Consider the following 11,135-nt stretch of genomic DNA (forward strand, 5'->3'; position numbering starts at 1 on the left):
AAATAAAGACAAATGGAAAACAAGTACAAGCAAGTATATTTTCCAGTGTGATCTCAATTATGCAGATTTCTGTACGCATGTCAAAAACATCAACAGTGGTTTTCTCTGGGCAGCAAAATGTAAAAGGATATATATTGTCTTCCTTATATATTTTGTGTTTTTCAAATTTTTTATAATTAACAAGTATTACTTTTATAATAAGAATAAAAGCAGAACCACCAACTGCCCAGCTCTGGCTCTTCAATTTACATCTCTTTGAGGAAGAGAAATTTTTCTTCTCCCTGTCAGAGAGAACTACAGCTCTCTGTAGGGAGGGCCACACAGCTGAAATCAGTACAAGGCACCACTACAGGTCTGGCCATTTGTGCCAATAATAAGGCCTTAGGGGACTCAGCTGATGGAAACCAGCAGATACTTCTAGATTATCCCAGAACTGATACAACTCTGCCTGCTCTCTTTCAAGGCCTGGAAAATGAGCCAGCAGTTGAGTAAGAAGAAAGAGGTATTATTATGATTTAATAATAACTACCACTTTTTAGCTGACTATTGTTATAATATCGTGGTAGAGGCATTATAGGCATTAATCCAATCCAATTAATCCAACATTCACAAGAATTCTGTAAGATGGGTATATGTTTTACACTGATATTCTAGGGCTCAGAGAGGTGGAAGGAACGACTCGCCCAGATATCTGACTCCCAAGTCAGTGGCTTTTATACTCCACCACAATTGGCATTTATTTGCACACACGTTGTAAAGAGTTTTTGCATCTATTGTTTTATACTCACGATGATCATGTAAAGTAGCTCAGGGTAGTTGTGTGATTTGTCCAAGGACACACAGCTAGTAAGAAACTATAATCTCTAATGATGATTTGTTTCTTTTTTCTCTTGAGGAGGAAATTTTTTTTCCTGTATCCCAACTAAGCGCCAATACATCTCCGTTGTCCCATATATCTAGTTGTTACATCTAGGTAATACATCTAGTTATTACCTCCTGCAAGAAAGGTGAAGATGGTGAATATGACAGAGGCCAAAAAAATGTAATCTCCCCAAATCCAGCGAAGTGAGCTGGCAGGTACAATCCAAAAATAGCTTTCCCGTTTTCTCATCTTTTTTGCAACAGAGATAAGATGAAGACAGAAGAGTAAGGTTTAAGATCTTGTGGGCATTTGGGTTGTAATTGTCAGTGATTTCCCTATCGACCTCATCTCCCAGTTCTCCATGGGTCTCTTCTTGTTCCACTTTGCCCTGAGGGAGTTAAGCTTTTCAGCTGCTTTCAAGGAGTCTACAGTCCAGGATCCTCTCCCAGTTGTGGGAGAGCAAGCTTCCTCCTTTGCTTCACCCCACCCCTTGAGTCTCTCAGTGTTAGAGCTGCTAATACCACGGCTCCCACTCCGGGCTCCCGGGAGGACTGCTTTCTCAAGCCCGTCTTGGAGGGTGGGTCGTTTCTTTGGCAGAAGGGATAGGGCAGTGGAATTTGCTCTGAGTAGTGACGGTTATGCAAGGAGGAGGAGGAAGCCGAGAGGGGAGTTGGTGAGTCAGAGGAGAAAACCTGCACAGCCTGGCTAGCCGGGAACCTCTCTGCAGCCGTGGGGAGCCTGAGCCATTCACAAGGTAAGGAGAGTTCTCTCTGTGTACACCTCTACAGCAGGCCCATTATCCCAGGACTACTGGAGCTGAGTATCCGACAACTCGGGCAGCTAATCTGGCGATTTCGTTGGCAGTGGCGGAGGTGGATAGTGGAGGGGGGCTGAATCAGAATCACCTGGAATCATTCCTGAAAAAGCACAAGCTGCCTACCAGCAGCTCCCCTATCCCCACCCAGCTCCATCCCTAACAGGGTCCGAAACAGCCTAGAATGGTAGGGCTGCTCTGAGGTCTATTTTGTAGACGGTCCCCTGATGCATCTAAGTTGTTCAGATCCTGGCTTCCGAGCTCAAGTCTCTGAACTTCCTGCAGCTTCTCTGCTCAGGTGCTGGGGAGTGGCAGAGTGGAGGTCCAGGGAGCTGCAGGTTTTCTCTAGCTCAGGTGAGGTGTGATGTGATAATTGAACACTCAGACCTGGGACCCAAAAGACCTGGGCTGATTCAGACAGGGCTCTTTCCACCACGGAGTCAATCAAAGTTCACTTTACTTATTCTGAAAAATGGGGGTGTGGACCATCACTGTCCTATCTATCTAATAGCATTTTTGTCATGACTGTGCCTGAAAGGGCTTTCAAAGTTGTGGAACACCATTCAGGTGTAAAATAAGATTAAGTTATGAGGCCAGCACATCAGCCAGGGTAGAAGAGACCTCTATCTTGTATGGCCTTGGGCAAGTCTGGAATTTCTAACTGGAATTGAAATACTTTTATATGTGCAAAATAAGAATGTCTTGCCCTGCCTTCCACACCCAGATCAATGAAGGCACTTCAAATGCTAAACAATGCTCTACAAATGTTTGTTCATTCGGTCATCCATTCAGCAGATATTTCTTGACCACCTACTATGCGCCAGGCGCTGTCAATGGCCCTCAAGACACAGTAATGGTGAGGATCCTCGTCCAGTCCTCCTGGTGCTTTCAATCTAGTTAGTTATTATAGAGACACCGTTTGCCCAGGTGTACTTATCTCCCCAGGTTTCCCAGGTCCGCAGCTATATGTGTGGTTGCTGGTTTCCCCAACCCAGCTCTGTTCTCTCTCAGTTTGTGCATATATCTCCTGCCATCTCTACTTTCTGGTTTCAGGGGCCTAATCTCACTGGGGAATCTAAGCTAGGAATATGCCAGTGGCTGGACTCCAGGGCTCTTAAATTGATGTCTGTTTGCTTTTTTCTCAGGATTCCTCATTTTGTTTGTAAAAGGCTACATGGTACCAATTTGGGGGTCACCTATAATTCATCCTGCTGGATGAGGTCGCCCATAGTGCTGCCTCATGGTCCCTGTGCCTGATGTAGGTGCTCCCTCACTACCATCCCCTTGGTGATGTTTTTCAAGATCCTAAAGTTCTCCTGACTCTTCAGTGATGGACTATCCTTTGTGTGCTAAGATGATACTACTCGGCCATCATTGGGGCAACATGTTTTTAAATTATTTTGGGGGGAGGTGATGATGGGATGTGCCAAGGGTTTTTTCTTCCTTCTTTTTCTGAGTTGGTTAGAGCAAGGAAAGTAGTCTGTTGCCCTCCAAGGAGGCTTTTATTTCTTATTAACATTTTTAAAAATAATATTCACTTTTTTTCCTGATTTTAACTAACACTTGCTCAGTGTAGAAACTATTTTTTTTTGGAGTGAGGTTAACTGTGCCATATCGCATCAAACCTATGCCTCTGACTTGATCAATATCTTGCTCCATGCAATTGAGACAGTGTTGGTTCTCTGCTCGGTACTCAACAGAATCACCTAAATTTTAGTAACTGATACTAATGAGACATCTGTGTGCATTTTAGAAAACAACAAGTTTCAGTTTCTCGATGGATCTCATTCAGTTATCTGCTTTCTAGCAATGACCATGCCTCTTTCCACCTTCAACTATTTATTTATTCAACAAGTGTTTAAAGAGGCTTAATCACTTGTACGTTTTATGTAGCTGTAAACAAGATAAGATATAATGTTTACCCTTCAGTTACAGCAGCCTAGTGGGAGGGACCTTCATCTACAGCTGTTCACTGTAGAGTGAGAGATGGATGCTAATAGAAAATTTGGGGAACAGCTAAATCTTGGGAGGAAGGGAGATGCCTTTCAGGGAGAAAGCCGACATGGGGGCAGAATCTTGAGGTAAGAGTGGCCATCTTGCCAATGTCTCGGGGCTTCTAAATAACAGGGCAAGTTGGGAAGAACTGAAAGTGAAGTCTGGACCCTAAGGTGCCGAAAAGGAGGAGAGTGACAGGAGATCAAAGATCAGATCATGAAGGACCCTGGGTACAAGACTTGGGGATTTCGATTTAATCTTGTATGCATCAGAAAGTGACTCAAGGATTTTAAGGAGGGGAGTATAGACTTGTGCTTTAGTTTTTGGCAGCAGTGGAGGATGGAGAGAGCTGAGAGAGAGAAGAGAGAGGCTACTTACTATCAAAGGCCAGGCTAGAGATGTGCCTACCGGGATTCTGGCAACAGGGAGGGTGGGATTCAAGCATGCAATTGAAAAGCCGGAAAAGAACACTCAGGAAGGTAGAATAGGGACTCAGAGATGAAGTCCTGTCACACACTTCTCACCAATGCTGACCAACTCCCAGGACTACAGAGGAGGTTAGTGCAGGGTGGTGGGGGAGAGGGGTGGTTAGATTAGAGGAGCTTGCCATAAAAAGCCTCAGTTTCCTTTTCTTCACAGAGCCACATCACCTCGCTTTTCCTACGGTCTCAAAAATATCCACCTCTACCACTGATTACAGTCTGCAGAGATGAGGTTTGCTGAAGACACCCCCTAAAGTATTCCCTGGCTGTTCTGGTCAGCCCCATCATGGGTTGCCTAGATCCAGGATGTGTCTAGATCCCAGTGAGGAGATGGGACTCACTTTACTAAAGCATACTTTCTTTCTGGCTAGGAAAGTGCTCATGGAAAGAAAAAGCAAGAAAGAAGTCTGAGGGTTTCCATGGGAATTTCTGAGAACCATGGATAACTAAAGCCTGAGGACAGCTGGGGATGGAAGTAGAAGGCCTGGCTCCAGCTCCAGGAGAGAATGGGCATAAGGCCAGGAGCTATTGGCAGGCAAGGAGGCCTCAGAGCTATGGAGCTGCTGAGGACACTGAGTTGGCCCAAAGCTGGGATAGGGGGAGGGAGGCTGTAACTTTGAAAGGTCTACATTCCTAATCCCTAGGAAATGTTAGCTTTTTCCTGAGCTGATTATAGGCCTCGTATAAAAAATTCTATCACAATTTCCTTAGGTCAAGGTCTTCTCTTCTTTACTTCCTCTCTCTTTTGCTCCATTGTTTCCTATCTTTGTTCCAAACTTTTCCTCGTATGCACGTTGTCTTTGGAAGAAGATCTCTTGCTAAAGTCTCTCCTCAGTCCTTGGGGGGTAGGGAGGCATTCTTGGGCCATTATCAGTAATGGCCTAGTTTCTAATCATTTCCTCTTGGGCTCAAGTTTAAAAGAACTAGGAGCATATCTTAGCTGGTCCTGTTCTAACCTTTAGGGCCAAGACAGGAACTACCTTTCATTGACATTTTCCTGGCATAGAGCAAAGCGCTTTTTGGCCTCCAAGGGAAGATGATCCTCGCTGGACCCTTCTGGCACATGTGAAGGAAATGCATTGTTGTAATGAATGGAAGAAGAGGGGTTTCTGTGCCATTGCCAAGCAAGGTTTGCCTTGGGTCATCACACACTTCCCAGAAGGTTCAGGGGACTTCCAAGGGAAGCCCATGAGCTGGCAAAGCATGCTCTACCTCTCCAGGAAGCAAGCTATAAACTCTGAGTCACATCTGTGGCTGCCCAGTTCCTCCTCTGAAATCCACTCCCTACAAGCTCTGGACCTCTGGACATAAATAATGGTTTATGACCAGTATGAATGCTATCTGGGCAATAGATGTCAAAGGTACACATACTCATATTCTTTGACTCAGCAATTGCACTTCTGAGGATTTAGCTACCATACGTGTGTAATGATGTATGAACATAAAGGTCATTATCGAAGTTTTTGAAATGGCAAAAGACTGGAAACAACCCAAATGCCCAACAGTGAGGAAACTAGTTAAATAAATCGTGGTACACCCATACAGTAGAACTCTATGTTGTGGTAAAAAGGAAGGAGGAAATACTTTATGTACTGCCATGGAAAGCTCTCCAAGACATATTTTAAGTTAAGGAAGCAAAGTTCAGCCCAGTGTGTATAACTTGCTATTTTTGTGTTATAAAGAGGGAAAAAAAATTAAGAATACACATACATTTGAATTTTGTTTTTCTTTTTCTTTTTTGTTTTTTGTGAGGAAGATCAGCCCTGAGCTAACATCCGATGCCAATCCTCCTCTTTTTGCTGAGGAAGATTGGCCCTGGGCTAACATCCATGCTCATCTTCCTCTACTTTATGTGGGGCGCCGCCACAGCATGACTCGATGAGCGGTGCGTCGGTGCGCGCCTGGGATACGAACCTGCAAACCCCGGGCCACTGCAGCAGAGCACGCACACGTAACCACTTGTGCCAACAGGCCAGCCCCTTGAATTTTCTTATGTATGGATAAAGTGACTGAAACGACACGTGAAAAATGAACCCAGTTACCATCTGGGGGCAAGCTGGGAAATGGGCAGATGGAGGGCAGGTGGTGGAAGTAGACTTTGCACTGTCTACTGATGACAAAACACCAGCTGGTAGGTAAATACTAGTTGGTAGTAAGTAGAGAAGAGGTTACTGATTCAGCAGCTGGTAAAATTCTTAGGTATTCTTTCCCCCAGAAAAATACTGTGAGCCCGTTATAAAGTGTGCCATTACCCCTGTTTACAAATAGTTCTAGAAGTTTTCTAATTTATGACTATAGGCCCCCTCCACAGGAATGACTGCTTGTCATAGATTTCCCCTCGCCTGTCTTTCGATATGCTAAAGACCTGGAGTGTGACAGCCTAGGCTGCAGGCTGGCAGGCGCTATCCTTATTTCCTTCCTCCCACAGCATCTTCTTTTAAATTCTGAGTCGGTGCATTTAATGTCCAAGATAATGATACTTTTTAAAGCAATTTGAACTGTGTGACTATTAACTTATTAAAAACTTTTAAAAAATTAGTGATAAGACCTGTCACCAGGAAAGTAGCAAACCCTAAACCCAAATACTCCAATTACTGTCTAGAAATATGTTTTCTCTTTTTTACTAAAATGAAGGAAAAATTTCTTGGGTATATAGTGTTATGCAAATTAGCACCTTGCTACCATTAATATTTTTTACTATGTGAAATAACTATTACATCTCTCAATAGTTATTTATGCCAGAAAATCACCTTAAATGATCCAGAGTCATCTTAGCCCTTAAAGAGGGTTAAGATCTCCCTTGGAATAATATTCTAGCACAACACTGGGAACCATGTTTTTTCACACAAAGTGAGCCCTGATTGTGAAGGGAATAAGTTCAGGGTTGCCATCAGTCAGTCTATATGAGCCTTAGTGTGAATTACAAAGTGGAACTCATTTCTCTAGATGTTTACTATCTAACAACTGGAAAATCATCCTACTATACATATTCTATTGGACTAAGATACTTTACTGTCACCTACCAGAACATTTTTTTATAATGAGAATCTTAAATTCTTGATGAGATGGTAATCCCTAGGGTTGTGCAGTGCACAACCTGCCTGACTGTACTGAGCAGCCCTGAGTAGGTTGTGTCAAGCGGTCAAGCATTCCCCCAAGCAGCAACACAGTGGCTAACAGGCCACAAGTATCGCTACTGCAGTTCTTAGGTTGGCTTGCCTCACTCTCATGAGTTGGTTGTTAAGGAGACAACGATTCACCCAAATAGATTCAGATAGTATATTACCTACACAGATGTGAGGTCAGCATTGGATCAGCTCCCCTGTCCCTGGTCCCATGGGATGAGGCCAAATCAGAGGAGGACTAGGTGACAGGTGCCACAGGCACTTGGCTTTGCCACTGAGGTGACAACTCCGAACTACAGTCAGGCATAACTTAACGATGGGGATAGATTCTGAGAAATGTGTCATTAGGCTATTTTGCTGTTGTGCGAACATCACAGAGTGTACTTACACAAACCTAGATGGTATAGCCTACTACACACCTAGGCTATATGGTACTCATCTTAAGGGACCACTGTTGTGTTTGCGGTCCGTTGACCAAGAAGTTGTTATGTGGGCATGACTATAAAGCCAAGCAGTTTTATAGCCTGCAGCCATATCCTTCAGGGGATTGCAAGTCCTGTGCTGAACTGAGATGAAGGAGGGTAATGAGAAATGGCCTTGTGTCAGTCTCCCTCAAGATAGGGGGGTGGGAGAGCAATGGCCTCAAGGCAGTTCCTCACAAGTTAGTTTATGTCCCTTAGTTTCAGAAAGAATCACAGGGCATTCAACCAAAACTTGGGTCAGATTGCAGTTAAGCTTTGTCTACATGGCCTGGGTGAAGACATGCATGTCACCAGGGTGCCAGGGTGGAGCTATTCCCCCACGTTGATGAAATATGGTGGAGTTGGGGCCGGCCCCGTGGCTTAGCGGTTAAGTGTGTCCCCTCCACTACTGGCGACCTGGGTTCAGATCCCGGGCGTGCACCAATGCACCGCTTCTCCGGCCATGCTGAGGCTGCGTCCCACATATAGCAACTAGAAGAATGTGCAACTATGACATACAACTATGTACTGGAGCTTTGGGGAAAAAAAAAAGGAGGAGGATTGGCAATAGATGTTAGCTCAGAGCCGGTCTTCCTCAGCAAAAAGAGGAGGATTAGCAGGGATGTTAGCTCAGGGCTGATCTTCCTCACAAAAAAAAAAAAGAAAGAAAGAAATATGGTGGAGTTCAGGCATTTTGGGTAGCTCAATGGACAAGAAAGACCAGGAGGGAGGAAGGAAAGAGCCTAAAATAAATAGAACTTATTGACACACTAATTGCAAGGGACAGGAATTGATTCAGAGAAGGATTTGTGCAGTTGGTTGCAAGAAGTTTCCAGCGCTCTACATTGCTCCTTGGTGGGGGTCATGGAGAAGGTGGCTTTGGCTAGAAAGAGGATGGAAGGCAGACACCAAAACATCAGCCTAACAGCCCCTCTGCTTGTTCCTTAAAGGTTTTCCACTTCAGCACAATGATACTGCCCAAAAAAATGAGGCCACTGCTATTCTTGGTTTCCCAGATGGCCATCTTAGCTCTATTCATCCATTTGTACAGCCACAACTTCAACTCCATGTCTACGAAGGAGGAGCCCGAGCCCAAGCCCGTGCACGTGCTGGTCCTGTCTTCGTGGCGCTCTGGCTCTTCTTTTGTGGGCCAGATTTTTGGGCAGCACCCGGATGTCTTCTACCTGATGGAGCCCGCCTGGCATGTCTGGATGACCTTCACACAAAGCACTGCCTGGAGGCTGCATATGGCAGTGCGGGATCTGATACGTGCCGTCTTTCTGTGTGACATGAGTGTCTTTGATGCCTACATGAAACCTGGTCCCCGAAATCAGTCCAGTCTCTTTCAGTGGGAGGGCAGCCGGGCCTTGTGTACCCCACCTGCCTGCAACATCTTCCCACGGGATAAGATCACCTCCCAGGCTCACTGCAGGCTTCTGTGCAATCGACAGCCCTTTGAGGTGGTGGAGAAGGCCTGCCGCTCCTACCGCCACGTGGTGCTCAAGGAGGTGCGCTTCTTCAACCTGCAGGTGCTCTACCCGCTGCTGAGAGACCCCTCCCTCAATCTGCACATCGTGCACCTGGTCCGAGATCCCCGGGCGGTGTTCCGTTCCCGAGAACGCACCACAGGGGAACTCATGACTGACAGCCACATTGTGATGGGCCAGTATTGGCAGAAACTCAAGAAAGAGGACCAACCCTACGGGGTGATGCAGGTGATCTGCAAAAGCCAGCTGGAGATCTACAAGGCTGCGCAGTCCTTGCCCGAAGCCCTGAAGCAGCGCTACCTGCTCATGCGCTACGAGGACCTGGTCCGGGACCCCCTGGCCCAGACTGCCCGAATGTATGAATATGTGGGGTTGAAATTCTTGCCCCAACTCCAGACCTGGGTACACAACATCACTCGAGGCAAGGGCATGGGTACTCACGCCTTCCACACAAATGCCAGGAATGCCCTCGACGTCTCCCAGGCCTGGCGCTGGTCCTTGCCTTATGAAAAGGTCTTCCGACTTCAGCAAGTCTGCAGTGATACCATGAATTTGCTGGGCTACCGCCTTGTCAGATCTGAGCAAGAGCAGAGAAACCTGTCACTGGATCTTCTGTCTACCTGGACCCCCTCCCAGCAAGTCTACCAAGAGGGCTGAGGAGGCTCTGTTCCTACCTGGCACCAGCCTCAGCCACGTTGACTGAAGGCTGCTTCTGAGCCTTAATTATGACTCTTTTGGTGTACATGTGAGTATGAGCAGTGCCCACACATGCTCAGCCGAGAAATCTTTGTGTCTCTACTTACGTCTAGGAAAGAGATTCAGAAACCTTACATGAGCGGCACATTCCACCACTGAAAGCCACTTCTTGGCTTTCCTATCTATGTATACCTCGGAGACTTCGTGGCCTGGGGTCCTGTTTGGCACCATGCAGTATCAATGGAGTAAATCCATAAACTTCTCTGTTCTCATCTTGCCCAATGGGAAAGGGGTGAGACAGGAAAAACCAGGGAAATGGGACTTCCACCAAAGAGCTCGGCAACACTTTCCACAGGGGTATGAACTCTGAGCCCTTGGACTCCCAGTGGATTCAAAAAGGGAATGGGGAACAGGGATGGATGCTTACCCGTGAGCGTGGCCATCACAGCTATCAGTTATCACAAATACGAAATAAAATCTCTGCACAACAGAGCAAGCTCTTAAGTTCATGGGGGGCTGGGCCCGATTTGGATGTCATTTCCCCTCAGTGTTTTCCCATCACAGAGGATTTTGACCTGTGAAGCTGTCATCCGTTAACACTAAAATTTCAAAATAAGATTCTTTTTGGAGTGTTCTCTTTTATGCTTTCTAATTCCTTAGTAGTAAACACTCATGGGATCCTAACCTAAGAGCATAATTGTCTTTATAGATTTTTTTTAATACTCTAGTTTACTATTATCTATCGCTCAACCATAGACAAGTTGCTAAGACAATGTTTGGTGTCAGATGATGAACTAAGTCAAAACTGATCAATACATTGCCTTCTTAAGAATTTGTAGAAAGTAGACAACCAGGAACTAAGCCCTTTCTTTCTTGTGTGAGGCCTAAGTTGTAATGATACTGTATGTGTCACTCTAGGGTCTGGGAGAAGAGCTCCTCTAATCTGATCCCTCAGCCAGAGGACCTCAGTTCCAGTCTGATTAGTCCTATCAGGCTCTTTCTGGTCACCTCCCCCAACAAAAAAAGTGTTTCTCCCAGTCTTTGCAGCATTCCCCAGCTCTCCTTGTGCATCAGATTCGCCTGTTAAAAATGCGTTTTGCCATGCCCTACCTCAGATCGCTAGAATTGGAATCTCCCGGGGTGGGGGCTGGGATTCTGTATGTCTATCAAGCTACCCTGGTGACTATTTCATGGCCAGCCTGGCAGTAGTACA

General features: G+C 45.7%; 1 protein-coding gene across 1 annotated transcript; it reads left to right on the plus strand.

Annotated features, from left to right (window-relative positions):
- Nucleotides 1-1,343: 1,343 nt before the first annotated feature.
- Nucleotides 1,344-10,412, plus strand: CHST4 (carbohydrate sulfotransferase 4). The gene is made up of 2 exons (XM_004431811.3): nucleotides 1,344-1,616; nucleotides 8,690-10,412. The coding sequence occupies exon 2, from the start codon at nucleotides 8,708-8,710 to the stop codon at nucleotides 9,881-9,883; it is 1,176 nt and encodes a 391-aa protein (XP_004431868.1). The 5' UTR covers nucleotides 1,344-1,616; nucleotides 8,690-8,707; the 3' UTR covers nucleotides 9,884-10,412.
- The last annotated feature ends 723 nt before the right edge of the window (nucleotides 10,413-11,135 follow it).

This window comes from Ceratotherium simum, chromosome 30 (assembly GCF_057802395.1).
Source record: "Ceratotherium simum simum isolate JZ-2026a chromosome 30, ASM5780239v1, whole genome shotgun sequence".
In the NCBI taxonomy this organism is placed as follows: domain Eukaryota; kingdom Metazoa; phylum Chordata; class Mammalia; order Perissodactyla; family Rhinocerotidae; genus Ceratotherium; species Ceratotherium simum.

Coding starts and splice junctions, on each gene's coding strand:
- CHST4 (XM_004431811.3), top strand. CDS start 8,708: ATGATACTGCCCAAAAAAATGAGGCCACTGCTATTCTTGGTTTCCCAG.